Source organism: Corvus kubaryi, unplaced genomic scaffold (genome assembly GCF_017639235.1).
Source record: "Corvus kubaryi isolate FWS band 111438036 unplaced genomic scaffold, C.kubaryi_AGA036_p1.0 37398, whole genome shotgun sequence".
Lineage (NCBI taxonomy): Eukaryota > Metazoa > Chordata > Aves > Passeriformes > Corvidae > Corvus > Corvus kubaryi.
Window position 1 is genome coordinate 53,035,148 of NW_024581137.1, and position 17,823 is coordinate 53,052,970.

General features: G+C 38.5%; 1 protein-coding gene across 7 annotated transcripts in view; it reads left to right on the top strand.

Annotated features, from left to right (window-relative positions):
- Positions 1-16,565, top strand: part of PRKAG2 (protein kinase AMP-activated non-catalytic subunit gamma 2) — a 212,843-nt gene extending 196,278 nt beyond the window's left edge. For all 7 annotated transcript variants that reach the window (XM_042044417.1, XM_042044420.1, XM_042044416.1 and 4 more), the window contains 10 exons: positions 436-517; positions 2,057-2,115; positions 3,529-3,574; positions 4,262-4,316; positions 6,191-6,317; positions 6,999-7,164; positions 7,498-7,535; positions 10,732-10,878; positions 12,926-13,019; positions 15,449-16,565. In XM_042044417.1, the coding sequence (XP_041900351.1) occupies positions 436-517; positions 2,057-2,115; positions 3,529-3,574; positions 4,262-4,316; positions 6,191-6,317; positions 6,999-7,164; positions 7,498-7,535; positions 10,732-10,878; positions 12,926-13,019; positions 15,449-15,480 (846 nt within the window). In that variant the 3' untranslated portion in view covers positions 15,481-16,565. The remainder of the gene's footprint in view (positions 1-435; positions 518-2,056; positions 2,116-3,528; positions 3,575-4,261; positions 4,317-6,190; positions 6,318-6,998; positions 7,165-7,497; positions 7,536-10,731; positions 10,879-12,925; positions 13,020-15,448) is intronic.
- Positions 16,566-17,823: the final 1,258 nt, after the last annotated feature.

The following is a 17,823-nucleotide window of genomic DNA, read 5'->3' on the forward strand; positions in this document are numbered from 1 at the left end:
TTTTAAAATTTGTATAAATCAGGTGTCTAAAAGCTGTAGGGGACATGAAACTGCTATTGTTTCAATCTCATTTTTTTAACAACTTGCTATAATAAACATTGACTAGGACGTAGCACAGTCTTCAGGTGTTAAACTAAAGGCTCCCTCTAGTTTATGGATATATCAGAGGCTTTCATTTAGAATACTCAAAAAATAAAAGAAAAACAGATTTGGTTTTGCTAAGCTTTTTTCTAGCTTTTTAATCATTTTAAAAGTAAAAGGCTTAAGGGCTTTTTGTTTGGCATTTGTGGTTTCTGTTCTGTTTCGAATGCCAGCTACCTGTTTATACTGCTTCTGATTTTTTTCTGGGGAGAGGGGAAATCCTTCTGTTGGTGTCTGGTATGCTAATTCAAGGCAAAGATTTATTTAGTTTTCCTTTTCTTTGTTTGTTTGCAGGTAAAGAAAGCCTTCTTTGCCTTGGTGGCAAATGGTGTGAGAGCAGCTCCACTGTGGGAGAGTAAAAAACAGAGTTTTGTAGGTAAGTAGTTCAGACATATTTCAGGATTACTTGGATTTCCAAGGTGCTTTATTGTTTCAGAAGGTGGTCTGAGCCTGGATATCATGTAACATCCTAGAGAAATAACTGGCAAAGAGAGTTTCTTTTTCCTCCTTGTGAGGAGTGGAACGGTGCCAGCTTTCACAGCGTTTCTGTGCCTTGAGAATCATGATCCATCTTCTAGGTCCCAACCTTCTGAAATTCAGTCTCTAGTATTTGCATGTCACTGTGTATTTAAAAATGAAGGCAATGGTCACAGAAAGGAAATTTGAGAACAGGAACTATAAAGAGAGTAATTTCATATTCCAGTATCCTAGTATGAGTGCAGTACAAGCCTGTCTCTGTCTGTGCTCAGTAAGGTGCACTAAGGATCTCTAAAACCAGAACTAAAGCTACAGAGGTGTCCCATGTTGGGAGGAAAACATTAGACCTATGTATTGCTGTTTTTAAAAATCCTGTCATTAATTGCCACAACAATAATCTTACAAAACTAGATCTCTGTTGCATTTAGAAAATGGGGTCACAGTGGCAGTGACAAGTAGAATTATATGTACTTCTTGTGACCTGGAACATAGGCTGAGGATTCCTGGAAGTGAATGGTAGATGCTTAATAGAGCATTTGTTAAAATACTTTAAATCCAAGAGGGGAGGAGCAGTAGTTTCTTGCAATACACCATAGGAGTGCTGTGGTTTTTATTTTCATTTCTTTTCATTTCATGTTCTGTCTGTAACTAAGCTCTACTGGTTTAAAGCTGACCTCCAGATTAATTTTTCCCTTCCCCATTTCTTAGTTTCTTTAGTTTAGATGTAAGCGTAGTAAACAGTGGAGCAATTGCATCTTCTCAAATCTAGAACTAGAAAGCTCAAAAAAGATAATTATTTTCAGGCAACTAGACTAATCATCAATATTATATTACATAGCTTGGTGTTGGTGCTTAAAATACATATAAATGATGGATGTGCTGTTTTTTTCTTTTGAAAAGTCACATTTCAATACAGACCTTGAGGATTACCATGGAAATGATTGAATGAAGTTCTGTAATAAGTAATAGTCAAGAAAAATGTATTATACTGTTCCTTCATTTGAGTCTAGGAGTCTGCCTGACTTGGCAAGTACATAATGAAAATGTGTCTTATTCAAAAAGAAAATGAAAGGCAAGAGTAGTTCTCCAGCCTTGAAAGATGTTCTAAACCCGCTCTTTTCTTTACATGCTTTTGGGGGTGGATGTGGCCTAAATTCCAGGGGTTTTTTGAGTCAGATTGAAAGTGAGGAGAAACACATAGGTTATAATTTTGAATATTACTTCAGATGTGTTTTTATTCTTAAACACTGTGTCAGTGTGAAAGTGAATAGACGTGGTTTTGAAATCCTGCTGTTAAGTAGTCCAATACCAGTATATTTTACATGGATTTAACATTTATTATATTATATGTTGTGAATATAAATTGAGAAAATAACTGAAAGTTCTGTATGTTAAGCATATATCTAAAGACCTTTTTTTTATATATTGCTTGTTACAGGAATGTTAACAATTACAGATTTCATTAACATACTGCATAGATACTATAAGTCTCCAATGGTAAGTATGATGTTAAACTATAATTTGATCATTTGCCATACAGTACAGAGACTGAAATACCTGAAGGGTTTAGGATGACTGTCATTATTATTTAAGACTTTGGATGGTAACTTACAGAGGCTTGGATGCTGTAAAAAATTACTGTTCTTGGAGTGATGGTGTAGAATAAACAAGTCAAACTAGTTAAATATATGCAAATATTTAGTTACGTGGCTGAATTGCACCATCAGTTGGAGATCTGTTGACTTCAATTAACTGTAATTTGATATTCCCATTGGCAGTCAGTTGATGAAATTCTCTAGCTTGCATGTTCATACAAACATTTACATCCCTTTCTTGTTCCTGTCAAATCACAATTCCCCCTCTACCAATTAAAACATATGTACTATGTTGTACTAGCTAAAAAATTCAAGAACAGTTGGATGGAGCAGACATCTCATGTATTTGCCTTCTCAAAGCTCATGTTACTTTTTAATAGTGAAATTCTCATCAGATGCTAGGAGCGTGGTGCACTGTCCTTTCTTCATGTTAAAGAATTATTTTTCTCTCCTTGGGGATTTACAAGGAGTAGGGGGAGGAACAAATGAAAAGTGCTTGCACACTGGTAACTTCTTTAAAATTGTTTCCATGTTGTAATGACCCTCTACATCAATATTACTGATTTTTCCATGAGACTTTACCTAATGAGTTGTCACTCATTTACACTGTGTAAGGTCCTATTCATGGGTTCTGCTTAAACTGGCAGCAGTAAGGAGAAATAGCTGAGGAGTGACAATATTGGACTTAAGTGACTGATGCAGTCTTCTCTAAGAAAAATAAATGACTGTTCCATCTGGGAATGCTCTCATCTTGATAGATGAAATTATGCTGAAAATATAATTCTTACAGTATTTTAGTCATTCTTTCTGAATGCATCAGGACATACAGTGTGAAGCACATTGCTATTCATGTGCTAGATAGTATCCACCGTTGAATGATGAGAAATACCCAGGTACTTTCTCCCTAAAGAAGTGTTCTTGTTTGTTAGTGATCAGGTAACATTAATCTGTTAGCATGAAGAAGTCAGGTGATCAGGGTAAGCTTGACTGGTGTGGGTGTGTGAGGAATCACCCAAGGGATGCTTGTTTTAAGGTGATGCAAATTACTGAGGAGATGCCTTTGAGTCCAGAAAAGAACTGGACTGCAAACCTAGGCCAGTAAAAGGCTTTCCTGTCCCCTGCAATGATAAATCCAGGATTTTAGTTCTGCATTGGGCAGGATTGCACCCTTTCTTCTTGTTACAAGAAATGTTGTGTTGGACTGTTCTTATTCTTGTTAGATTTCTGGCAATGAAAATTTTTCAGGTGTTTACAATGTTAATGATGGATTTAAAATTACATTACTTCAAGTTGAACTTCCATCTACCCGTTGTAGGTTCAGATTTATGAATTGGAGGAGCACAAGATAGAAACCTGGAGGGGTAAGAATATTTACTACTTGGTTGATAATTTACTAGGTTCTGATGTTTTTCAGTATAGTGTATTTGTAATTCATTGTAGACTTCACATATTTTTTAATGAAAGCAGAAATAGTAAAAGCTTCTCTTTGGGCTTCTGTTCCTTATTTTTCTATCTGAAACAGCAATGGACTGGTGATCTGGGCTGTATAACATTTTGCCCCTCATTCGTGGTTCATACCAGCTGGCTCTTTAAGAAAGGGGAAAAGCAAGTGGAGTGAGACAGATGTGGAGTGGGAATGAACAGAGCTGTGCCCGAGTGAGCTGCACGATGCATCCAGAAATCCATACAACATTCTGGGTGTGAACACAAGTTCTGAATGCAGGGAGGCAGCTCCGTGTGAAAATAGACTGTATCCCATGGAATGATACAGGGAGTGCCTGTGCTGCAGGCACTTACAGAACCAGAATGAGTAAAGAATTATTTGCTGTGTTTACAGTGACCTCTGCTGGTATCAAGCTTAGTCCTGCTTTTAAATTTTATGTCTTTTTAATGTCAATATAGAGCACTGTGCATAAATGGTAGAATAACTAACTGTAAATTGCTATCTGCCACTTAATTTTGTACGAATGAATTAATGAAATGCTTTCATAAAAAAACGTAATGTTTTTGTGTGAAGTGGTAACAGTTTATTAATTTTCTATCCACAGAGCTTTATTTACAAGAGACTTTTAAACCTTTAGTGAACATCTCCCCAGATGCAAGGTAGGATTTCGCTGTTCACTCTGCTTAACTTGAAATACACTAACGCCATCTCAACACTGAATTTAAGGCTTCTTTATGTAAGAAGGAACAATTTATACTGTAAACTACAGTACAGTCATGAAGGACTGTCTTTTAATAAAATTGAGAAGGGGTGAGAGCTTTTTATTTATTGTGAGTAATGACTTTTTGGATTATCCAGAGAAGGGAATTTTTAATTGAACTTTTGCCTTTTATCAGCATAACTGTTCTGGTAAATAAACTAGACATGGATCAAAATTAATTACTCCAAAATATGCAAAACAGGCAATAGGATGATGCTTCAAGCTAGCCTGCAGGTCATCTTTGTTTCATGAAAATAAAAACTTTAGAGCAGTTCAGCTGTCTTGTTCTCAGCAGTCACAGTAATTGGAAACTTAAAGTGCTTTTCAAGGCAAGTAACTTTCCTTAACTAAAGGAAAGACAGTATCTCTCTGGTTTGTTCGGGTCTGCCACAGGGCTGTGTTTCTTAAAATATAAATGACTGTCCTTCTTGATGGAAGTTGAAAGAAGTAGTTTTTAAACAGTCATTATGCCTTATTTACTAAATAATTTAAGAGACTTAGTTGATCACTTAAATCTTGAGTACTACTTAATTGCTGAACTGGAGGGTGAAGTTCTGGTTCTTGCTTTCAGTTTGTGGACTGGGATTGTGCCCTGGCAAAGGCAGCTGGTGAAGGGAGCTGTAGTGATTACACTGAAGTAATGATATGCTGTATCCTCAGTGGAATTGCCATTTAGTCTTGAAAAAGTCATTCCATCCAGTCATGAGGAATGTATTTTGAATGGTGACAGGTTGCAAAGAATATCCTTCAGACAACAGAAGAACTTTAATTGTTTTCAGTCAGAGGTGCAGCACGAGGAACCTTGCCACAAAGAAGATGCAGTAAAACTTTTATAAAAGGTTACAGCAAGTCAGCTTCAGACCTGATCCAGAGGTGGGCTTGGGTTCTGTGACAATCAGATTGCAGCACTTAAATGCTTAGTCCAGGAGTGGAATCTGCAGCAGTGGGGGAATCTTGGCTCTGTGTACATTCAATGGGGCTATTTCATCCCTGTGATGGGCTCAGAACACACAGCTTGTGTATGGGAAGAAGCCTGCTTCAGCAAGTAGGTGTTTATCAGAGTTTTACCAAATTTATTACTTGCTAATTTATTGCAGTTGCTGGTCAGCTGCTTTTTCATGGTCTTACTACAACCAAGGGAAAAAACAAAGTGTCACTTGCAAGATGAGTGGACTTGCACAGGTTGGAGTGTTGCTAAATCCCAGTCTGCAGTGCATGGGAATGTTTTAGATCTCCTAAGGATAACTTTTTTTGCCAATCCCCAGTGATAATTCAGTGAACTGATTAGATAATTGTTTTGGGTTAATTGCATATATGCACGTAGTCATAAAAATGCTCTTTGTGGAACATGTTACAGAAGTTTGGGATTGAGATTCATTAAGTGCAAGAACTCTGTTTTTCATTTTTTGTTTCTGAACAGAAAGACCCATTCTGAGTGCAGGGATACTGCAAGCAAAGTACTTGCTGGAAAACCAATTTACACTTGTGAAGAAATATTTCTGCTATACTTTATACCACAAAATGAACTTTCCATCTCATTTTCTTAATGGATTTAGATTTCCATGAGCATATAGTTGTTGATGTGTTGCAAAACAAAAAGCTGCAAAAGTTAATTTGAAATCCCTCAACTTCTGTTTTTTATAACATTAAAGATAATGCAAATAATTACCACATCTACTTCATGTGGGTTTGTAAATGTGTGCATATATATCACATGGCATTACTTGTTGTTAGCTAGAATTCATTAAGAAAATAAAATGTTTTTCTCCTCAGCCTTTTTGATGCTGTATATTCGTTGATCAAAAACAAAATCCACAGATTGCCAGTTATAGATCCAGTCAGTGGAAATGCACTTTATATACTTACCCATAAAAGAATCCTCAAGTTCCTCCAGCTTTTTGTAAGTATTTAAAGCTATGTTGTGCTTAACTGATTTTTCCCCACAGTAGAATGTAATTAAGTAATTAAAGTCTTAGTGCAGAAATTTCTTTATGGACTTCCATATTCATTGTGTCTGTGTGTATCTTTAATTGGTAACAGGGAAATTAGAGCTTCGTGTAAGGCCCATATTTTACCTTTACTTTGTTTTAGTCCTTTAAAGAAACCTAAACACTGAGGACTTGTCTGTTGGATTAATCTGCTGTCCATTCTGGAACATCTCCTTGGCTTCAGAAGCTTGTTTCCATGAAAAGAAAAATGAATTGTCTTCCAGAGATGAGATTGTCATTACTTTCTGTAGTAATGTTAGTCACAGCAATGAACAGGAGGCCAAACCAAGCAACAAGAGTTCAGAATAAATATTCAGATTAATGCTTTTCTATCTTCTCTCTCCAGTTTTAGTGGGAATGACATAGCTTAGGATCTACAGCTTTCACTGATGTGTTACTGCAAAAAAACCCGAGCGAAAATCTTAGTTACATTGTCTTAATTTAGAGCTGCTTTGAACAGAAACTCCTTAGGTCTGAGCTTGTTTGGGTTTTGTATTAATCTGGTAGCAGGAAACTGCAGTGACCTGTAACCATCAGTTGGAGTCTGCAGATGGATGAATGTAAGTGTAAATAATTCCTTCTGACTCCCCTAGATGTCAGAGATGCCAAAGCCTGCCTTTATGAAGAAGAATCTGGATGAACTTGGAATAGGAACATATCACAACATTGCCTTCATACATCCAGACACTCCTATCATTAAAGCCTTGAATATATTTGTAGAGCGAAGGATATCGGCATTACCTGTTGTGGATGAGTCAGGTGGGTACAAAAGTGTGGGAACAAAAGTGGTGCTGAGCCCTGGATTGATGCTGGGGTGGGGGAAAAACACAAGAAAGAGTCAAAAAAAAAAAAAAAATCAATAAAAGGCATGGGGGAAGAAAGGGAATATAAAGAAATACTTAGGCAAAGTGTAGGTTGATGGGCTTGGAAGAATTTTATTATTTGATAGGTTGTTTGGGGTGTTTTGTTCAGTCTTTCCTGCTTGACCTGTCATTTCTTTCTGAGTAATTATAACAGATGAAAGCAGGAAGCAAGAAAACGGATTTCATGTTTTAAGCGCTTTGTTAAGTTTTGTTTTTCTTTTCTTTTTAGGAAAAGTTGTAGATATTTATTCCAAATTTGATGTAATAGTAAGTATATCTCTTAAATTCTACTAAATACTTTATATGTAGTAAACGTTTGCAAATTAATTTGGTAGTATGACAATTTTATTTTATTCCTTAGGGCTGTAGTTAACAAACTGAATGAAAGAGATCCAAGTCACCCTGCACGTCATTTTTTTTTTCTTACTACTTTTATTTTAAGTTATCCTTAGTAGTACTAGTTGCACACAGGCTCCTACTGCTCTGGATGTTACCCAAAATTAGATCTGGCTGGGCATAATCCAGAGGAGGGGATCAAAGCTGGTGAAAGGGCTGGAAGGAATATCCTATGAGGAATATCTGAGGACTCTGGGTTTGTCTGGTGTGGAGAAAAGGAGGCTGAGGGGTGATGGGCTCATTGCTCTTGAGGCTTCCTGGGGAGGGGAGGTGCAGAGGGACGTGCTGAGCTCTTCTCCCTGGAATCCGGTGGCAGGACACGTGGGAATGGTTCAAAGCCACACTGCAGGGGCTTTACATGGGACATTAGGGAGCATTTCTTTGCCAAGAGGTAGTTGAACGCTGACCAGGTTTCCCAGGGAGGTGGTCGATGCCCCAAGCCCGTCAGTGCTCAAGAGGCCCTTGGACAGTGCCCTTAATAAGTGCCTTAGCTTTTGCTCCTGCCTGGAGTGTCAGGCACTTGGACCAGATGATCACTGTAGGTTCCTTACAGCTGAACTGTTCTGTTCTTTTTGTTTGTTTCTGTTTTTGAGTGAGGACTTCCTTTTTCCAGCTGCTGCCACGCCACCCTCTGTTCTCAAAGAGAATGCAGGTTTCTCGGTGCAGTCTGAGTACTTTGTACAGCTTGACCTTCTCAGGGATCTAGAAACCACTTGGCCCATTCTTCTGTGTCTCTGACTGCAGTCTTGCATCTGTATTCCTTCTGCTTTAGATCTAATCCAGGATGCTGTTTCTGTATTACCCTCAGGATTCCAGCAGCACAGTCAGATTCATGCCATGATTTACCAGCCTCCAAGGGCAAGGGCTCTTCTATTCTCATGGCTTTCAGAAACTTGAAAAATATTTATATATATTTATCCCTGTCCCCTCCTAGCTGTGTGCACCTGCTTTCTAATTGCAGCATCTGACAACTACATTATTTTCTAGAGACTTCACTGCCCAGGTTGCCACCAACCAGCTGCACTAATGAGGAATCCAGATGTCTGAAACCCTGCCTAGAAGGCCTTCAGTAAAATGGAGAATAGTCTCAAGTGGAAATACTTTAAGCTTATAAATATCTCTGGCTGCAAACATTGTTCTTATTACCAAAAATTCTGTGCTATCACTGCTCTTGCCTGTCATTTCTAGGCATTTGTCTTTGTTATTTGGGATTCTCTACTGTGTAAGATCCTGTTCTGCCATAAAAACTTGTCAGGGAATAGGCAGTAGCTATAGAGAGAAGGACCTGATCTGTCAGAGACAATCAAATTTCATGGTTGGTGCATTCAGTGTTTCAATTTATTTTGTAACTGTATTAGATTTTGAGGCAGGACATGTTTCCTTCATTTTCCATTCTTCTTCAGAGAGACACCAAAAGGAAGAGGGTTCCTTGTGTTTTTCACATCTTTCCTCACTTTAAGTGATGAGGCAACAAAAATTAATAGGATTTTTAGAGATGTTGGATCATTTATTTGGAAAAATATGTATTGGGAACTGGAAAAAAAACCCCACACCACGAAGATACAATTTTTAGAATATAATTGTTTGCTCCCAGCTAGTAACATGGGAAAGAGTTACAGCATCTATTGATTACTTGGGATTTTCCTCATATGTCCTAGTTTGCTTATTAAGTTGGGGGGAAAAGATTCTATTCTTAGAAGAGAATCACCTCTGAGCTTCCAGGTTTTCATCAGTCTGCTTCAACCTGATCTTCAGCTTTAAAAGAAGGAAACAAAACGTAATCTGAAGTGTCTGATCTGGTCTTCCAATAAACATAGAATTTCCAAGATGGTGATTTTTAACTTTAACCATGTGGCTAACATGCTTACTTGGTGGTTGAAGCTATGCCTGTATATACAGCTGGCTAAGTTGATAGATTTCTGATAGATTTCTTTCATTTTGAGAGTTCTGAATTCATTTTCAGGTTCGTGATTGGAGAAGCCTGGGAATGGAGTGATGTATAGAAATAGCTTTATATTGCACTAGTTATTGTGTGTAGGGTAACTTCAGTTTGCAGAGGCTTTTTATGTCTTCTCAATGTCCTTCATTAGGACCTGGTTAAATGAATTAACTAAAATTGCTTTTATCTTCATGATCATCTCAAACCTGTCTTGTCGTGCTCGGTGTAATTCAATCAAAAAACTTGACCCGAGTATCTTTTAGCCAAAAATTAATTTAATTTTATTGCTTGGTCCAGTGCTTTCATTTAAAAGCTCTGTCTTTGTTCTTCCTTCAGTGTCTCAGCAGCAAAATCAGTAGGCCAGGGTGTGCCAACACTGCTGAAATACCACTATGGTCTCACATACAGAAAGCTTTTGCAGGTCTAGACAGAGTCCCCTCACTGCAGGCACGGTTCTGTTCTTAAAATGAAAGTTTAAAATGTCAGCTTTCAAATTCTTTTAATCTCTTCCTTTTAGTGGTGGGGATGGAATTTCATTTGTATTATTCTTATAGTAGTTACTAAAATACACCCAGACACACAAATTGTCATCAAATGACAGCACCAGCTGAGTCCAGGAGAGGGAGTTTGAGCCCGCAAATTAGAAAGGTGAAGAATGTGAATTTGCTCTCCACTTAGATCTCAGCCACTGACATCTACTCAGTGGGTGGTGTTCAGAGCAGTTGGTGTCCTCCCCTGTCCTGTTAAAAACAAACAACAGAAAAATTTTATATTCTGTGTGGTGTGAAATCTGAAGAGCTTCACCTTTACATTTGCTGCTCATGACAAAAGCAGGATGAGTGACACCAAGCCAAAGATCAGATACAAAGTAAGATTTTCACTGGCCTAATGCATATCACCAGTTTCAGCAATTAACCCAGCATGTCAGGTGGTGTTCAGCATCATTGTGTTTGACAGTTCCCAGAATCTGAAGCTGAAGAGCATCTGCTTTGTTTAATATGTTATTTGGAATGGACTCAGCTTAGACCAGAAATGCCTATCTACTTGATGCCAAAATATTTAGTTTATTGAGTACTTTGTTGCTAAGTACTGAGCTGTCTGATGTGGCCTGGGTTTGTTTTTTTGCAGAATCTTGCTGCTGAAAAAACGTATAATAACTTAGATATCACGGTGACACAAGCCCTACAGCACCGCTCTCAGTATTTTGAAGGTGTTGTAAAGTGTAGTATGCTGGAAACACTGGAGACCATTGTGGATAGAATAGTGAAGGCTGAGGTGAGTCCCTGCACAATAAGTTACAATTTGTGTTATGAAACTGATAAACAGTACAAATTTATCCTCTTTAAGTTGTTTTGATTACTTGGTGAAAGTATTTTTTAATAATTACGTCTGTTAGGTCTCAGTCTGCTCTCTAGATTCAGATTTTAGATGCTTACAGGGATGTGCAAAAATATTATACAGTGTATCTGTAATAATATTCAGTTATTTACATTTCTGTTTACTGGCATTAACTAAACTGAATGCAAAGCTTTCCCAAGTGTTTTCCAAGCCTGCTATAAGTTTTGGAGACAAATCATTTGTTAACCTCCAGTTTATAGCTTGGCTCAGGAAATGTATTGGGTGCAATTCATTGATACATATGGAATACTGCACTGCTCTCATAGAAATGCTGTGAAAGGGCCATAAAGCAAATTCTTGTGAGGAAGCCTTCACTAACTGCTCTTGTAAATTTTGTATCTGTGTGCTGTCCATTCTTTTGGTGCTGTTTATCTTGTTTGTTAGTTCTGGGAACTTCCTTACACACAGAGGTGAATGAGTTTGTAGGTTTTCCTCCCCTGTAAGGCTTCTCTGCAGCAGAAACTCAATACTCCCAGTTTCAGTCATCTCTGTGGTGTGATCAGCTCCATTTAGATGCCTTAACTTCATCAATTACAAGATTTATTTATTTTTTAGGGCTGTAACCAGGCATATAATTGATAAAAGGAAAACTTCCACTTTGTTAACAAGCCCTTAGAACCTCCATTAGGCAATTTTTTCTTGTAACTTTCTGCATTTGCTTGAGCTTCCTCCTGAAACAGAGTAATTTTAGCACTGCTGATACACAGATTTCAAACTTGGATTATTTTATTACTATCTTAAGATGCTTTAGACATTTGGGTTTTAAGAACAACTCCTACCCTCTCATTCAGTCTAAACACAGATTACATGTAAAAATGAGTCCGTCAAAACTACTACAAAGCTATTTTTAGCTGCCAGCCAACTGCTTGATCTTACAGGCAATTAAACAAATGAAACAATTACATTGTCCATTTTTCTTGAATTCATTACACAGAGAGAGGAATAAAATGATTAAACATGTGCATATGCAGAAACTAATAAGCCTGTCTAAAATATCACCAGCATAGTTTCCTCAAAAATAAAACATTTTTTCTCAACTTAATAGCGAAGAGAGATAATTCACATGGGTAAAATAAACATGTAGTAGGCTCTAAACTTTGGACAGACACTTTCTGGTTCTGCAGTGGCTTTTCACAGCTTTGCACAGGCCAGTGAGCCTCAGGATACAGGAGTATCCACCTAATTTCCTACAGTTAGGACAAAAGTTTTGTAGTGTCAAATGTTCCATAGAAGAGGTTTGTAAGGATAAGATGATTATTTGAAAATACAGTCTTACTGTTGATAATCTTTCTTCCAAGTTGTGTCCTTGTGTTTATTTGCATGGACAAATTGAATCCTTTTTCTGTCTTAAATTGTTTAAAACAAATTGTTTTAAAACCAATCTGGCACTCACTTTTCATTGTGTAGTCCTGTGAGAAAAATAAAATTAAAACCAACTCAGAGATGTCAAAATACAACAAGTTTTAGTGCTGTGCCTCTCTGCTGAGAAAATTAGGAAGTATTTTTCAGAAGGAATTCTCACTTCATTACTGTATCTAATTTTTTGGAGATCATAGGCTGAGTTGGGCAGAGGCTGTAACTTGAAGAAAAGTGTTTGATGTGAGTGCCACATTTTGAGAGCAGAAGTATTTTCAAGACCTAGATCTCGACTTACCTGTCACTTCATATCAGATTCTGTTGCCATGTCAGCTGGCTGTGTGCTTTTTAAACATGCACTATTTTCATTTATGTAGGGCAAGCATGTTTGTGTTGCTGTGAGAAAATTGCTGTTACTGACATTTTGAACCATTTTGGGTTTTTTTTTTCCTACTTGTCTTCATAGTGCTTTACTTTAGGGGTTTTGTTTGTTTCTTTATTTGGTTTTCTTTGCTTTGTCTACTTTAAATCAAGAAAATATATCTCAGACTCTTCTCCCTGCTGGCAGGTTCATCGTTTGGTGGTAGTGAATGAAGCTGATAGCATTGTGGGTATCATCTCCCTCTCTGACATCCTACAAGCTCTGGTACTCACACCTGCAGGTATGGATCTGCCCTCGGGGCTTTGCCATGAGGCACTGGTGGTGTGCACACCCTGCTGGCTTTCATTTATTTCACTGTGATAAATGTCTGATTTTCAGCTTCTGTTAACTGATTATAGTTCTTAAATGCACAAGTCATTTCAGGAGAAAGCTGATAGAATATTAATTATCAGTCTCCTGTTCACTGAGGAGGGCATGCAAAAGCTTCGTGAATGTCCCTGCTGTTCACGTGTCTTTTTTTCTAGAGAAAAAAAAGGGTTTGATTAATGTTTTAACAGGGTGAAGCTGAATGTATAGACAACATCTACAACAGGGCACCTTCCCCACCTTCTGAGTTTCTGTACTCTGGCCAAGTGTGGGTACAGCTGTGTTTTCCAATAAAAAATCTCTTATTGGAGCCTTGCTGTTGTCCAGCTATGCTGGGGGTTTTTGTTGGCACAACTTAAGTCAGAGATGGCACCTCAGCTCACCAGAACTCTTCCAGTAAAAAACTCTGCTGTGATCCAGTTAAATCTCTAGTGATCAATCTAAACATGATCAGGTTCCTTTTAACAAGAGTATCCAGCAATAGGTTTATTTCTGCTACTTTTATCTAGGTTGTTGGGGGTTGGTTTGATTGGGTTTTGTTTGGTTTTGGGTTTAAGTTTTGCCCAAGTTCTTAACCTGCTTTATGTTCTTAATTGTAACTTCACTTTGACCACATCAGTTACTTCAGTGTCAAAGCCTTCAAAGCAAAGCCCTGTTTTGGCTCTGTGAGGAAGGCAAAATGTCGTGAGGATTATCACCATTTTGCCTCAAAAAAAAAAAATCAGACAAATAGAGCCAGATACATCCTTAAAAAAAAAAAAAGTCTAAGTGTACCTTGTTTAAATAGTAATATTTCTGTTCTGAAGAGAAGTAATCGGTGATACTGCTGGAGGTATTAAACATCTGGTTCCTTTTAATGACCTGGAAGAGCAAGGAACCCAGCTCTGTGTGAAAGTATGGATGAGAAATCAGCCCAGAGGTCTGGGTCAAATGGAATCCTTGCCTGGAGAAAGAAAATGGAGGTGTAAAGACAGGCAGCTGGTGCTTCTCCAGGCAGAGAAAGGAGTTTCATCCATTACTGGAGGGTAGAAGGATCCCAGGAGAGCAGAATTTAGTGCTAATGGGGCAAAGTTCAGACAGAAAAGATGCATTTGGATACTGACAGCCAAGAGCTTTGTTGTACTTGGAATTACGTGGACACCTACGTTGGAGCTCTGAGCTGATCTAAAAGTGCTCCTGAATTACTGCAAAGGGCAGTTCCTGCTCCCACTCTGGGGCAGCCCCACGCTCTGAGATCCCTGAGCTGCTGTAATTCACTGAGCTAACAGGAAACTGAGCCAGCAAAAAAAGCTGCAGTTTTGTCAGCCTGGCACACTGAACCTGCCCACAGAACAGTCTGGTACTGAGGACAGGGGTTAGAGCAACAGAGAGGGCAGGATTATGTCACTGGAAGGGATGAGGGAAGGTGTTTTTGGGGAGCAGTTGAGCATTAGACTGCATTTCCTTCCACAGGCAACTGCCCAGTTTTAGACTAGAATTTGTCTCATGCAGGGAGGATGTCTGTGATGTAAATCTGATTTGTAGAGTATGAAGTGGGACTTAGCTCCTAAGAACACCAGATAAATCATGTGTACAGTTCTCTTCACAGATTGGAAAGGAAAATTTATTGACTGGCAGGAATTAAGACCAGCCTGTGTTTGGGAAAAAATTAGCAGTTGTGGTGTGAAAACTGGATGTATTTAATGAATCTTTCAGTGTTTGATTATACATTACAAGTAGCAACTCCAGGGTTCTGGCAAGAGATTCTTGCTCTGTAGAGTTGGATGCTGAAACCAAGCTCACCATAGGGTTCAGTCATTGCCCAGCATGTTTAAGTACCTGGAGAAGAGATGAGATGCTGCACAGTCCTGCTGGACAGGTCTCTCAGATCCCTGCTGTAAGCAAAATCTGCCTCTGAGCCAGGAAAAATGGATCCATCAACACAGTGTAGTTAAACTGAATTCTTACATAGTTTGTGCTCAAGCAGGACTTATTTTTTTGGGGCTATTGTGATGATTAAGCTTGGCTCTAGGCTGAGGGACAGGTTTGGGCTGTGGGTTTTTAGTTGGGAGTTTTTAAACTAATTTTTTTTTGTGCTGAGGAGAATCTTCAAAGGCACTTGGAGTAACTTCCCAGAAGGGTTACTTAGATTTAGCAATGAAGTTAGAGCAATGCTGGTCTCAAGGCCTCCCTCGCTCTGTCTCACATTGGCATTTAGCAGTCCTGCAGTTTATTCTTTATAAATGTTGCATCCAGTACTCAGATTCTGGTAATGCCACCAGGGAAAGTTGCAGCAGTTGGAATGAGCTTTTCCAGTTCTGTGTGCCCAAGGAAATCACAGCTGTCTTCCTCTTCTGTTCCCAGGTGCCAAACAAAAGGAGAACGAGAGCGAATGACTGCTGTGAATGTACGTGTGTGTAGGAGAACTTGAACAAAGTTTCTGGGTCGTTTGTCTCAAGAGCAGTGACTGCAATCGAACAGAGCAGGATGGTTGAGAATGTGTTTTGGGACTTAGTGATGGATGACGAGTCTCTTCCCCCCAGTGATGTCGCAAAAAAAAAGCAGCATGACAAAAGCTTATGTTAAAATGTAGGCTCGTATTTCAAAATGTCTTCAAAACATTTGCTGGAAGACTTCACATGATGTCCTTCATTAAAATGCACTGTATTCTGAAACTTTTTCATTTTGTATTTGACAGAAGTCACTGGTCAGCAATGGATATATGTGACATAAGGCAAGTGTATGGCATATTCATATCATAGTGCCTTATGTCAAAATACAGCAATATGTCATCACTGTTGCCCATCACTGTCAAAGGAAGTGTTGTGCTAAACGAGACACTGTATTTGAATGTGAAAGTCTTTAAACCTAAAACCAAATCAGTTTCAGTTCTCATTAGATTTGTCATAAAAGCTGTAATTTGGGTATCGCTAGACTTCTTTAAAACTTCAATGACAGTTTTGTGTTCAATGTTGCATTCTGAACTGAAATGTAAAATGAGACTGATTTAAAAACAGCTTTATTTATTTTTATTTTCATGACAATTTTTTACACATCTTTGGTGGATAGCTAAAATTTCACCATATCCATTAATAAACTGTTGATTGTTATACAAACAAGTGGGAGATTTTTCTCATTATTTAAAACTGTGCAGTTGCAGAAGCTGCGGCCTGTTCACCAGTCTGTGTTACTTGAGCTGAAGATTTCGGAAGCATGGATTGAAAGTGCTCTGTACTGTCATGCACAGGCACCATGGAGGAAACGAGGTGCCAGAGGACAATATTTTCACCTGTATTAAAGTGTAAAATGATGTTTGTACAATGAAAACCCGAAACTTTTTATTGTATATGATTTGTACAGAAGCGGAAGAGTGAGGAAAGTATGGGGTATTTGCTAATGTAAATGTACTGTAAAGTTTGAAGATGAGACTTTTATAATTGTAGATTCTTGTAGATGGAAGAAATTAAACCCTACAACATCAGTTTGGTTTTAGCAGTTCGTGCCAAGTTCTTTCGCATGTATGGATGTACGTGCATTGGGATTAGTGCAAACCAGGAATAGGAGCATTCTTATTTTTATTTGACTTTAAAGGTGGCTTATGCTAATGAAATACTGCAGGCGGGACTTCTGTACTATGTTTCCAGCCTGAATACTGCAGTGGAATAATGCAGGAAAGGGCTACATTATTTTTTCATTTATAAACATGGAGGTAAAAGGTGAACAGTTTTCAGTTTGCTTATAAAATGTAAATGTATTAGTAATAATAGTAATGAAAAACTTTCTTCAGAACTTTTCCCCTTTCTACAAGAATTTAAATTTTTAACTAAATGTGTGAAAACTTTTTTCTTACAGGTATCTTTCATGACCAAAAATATTCCTGTAGTACATGATGGAAACTGTTCACTTAGACATTCTCCCACTTTCTTATGTTGTGAAAAATACTGTCAGGTCTTCTCCAGCACCTTTTCTGACTGGGTAAATACTGACTCTGTTCCCTGCAGTTCCTGATGGTGTTGAATTGGAGCAGCTGCTTTGTCCTAACAGCAACAACCTCGGGGTCTGGTGCTCGTTGCTGCCATCAGAGCTGACACCAGCCCAGCTCTGGTTATCTCTGTGTGGGAGATGGAATGATTGAAACTAAAAATAGTGGCTCTCGTTCTTTGCAGGGTGTGTGGAGGGGAGAATTTGTGGTAGGTAACTCTGATTAAGGGTAAGTGGGCAGCAGTGCTACCTGTAAATGCCACACAAACCACGTAGGTGCAGCTTTGTGAAAGCCAGGGTTCTGTTCCAGCACAGGGCACTGCAGCTTCCTCTGGGACATGGGATGGCAGGGAGTTGCCCAAAAGCATTGTGAGATCTCTCTGTCACTTGCCTGCATGAGCACATTCTTCGGCCCTCTGGTCAAGCTATTTTTAAAGATAAGGGTTGAACCACTGATAACTTTTTAATACGTATTTTATAGCACAAATTCTTCTGTCCCTGTTCCATGCAGATGCTGTGTGCCTGCCTGCATGCAGCAGTGTGCAGAAAGCCAGAATGAATTTGCAGTTTTCAGATAACCACGTACAGACTTCTCATTTTCACATTATTACAACTGCCGTTAAAATGTTGTGGACACAGGACTAACAAAATTATGGAGAACAGCCTCCTCAGTGGTACAAAACTGTTTAGAGAATTTTCACCCTTTCTTTCTGGAATTCAGCTCTGAACTCCGCATCTGTGAGTGGCAGAACCGTGGT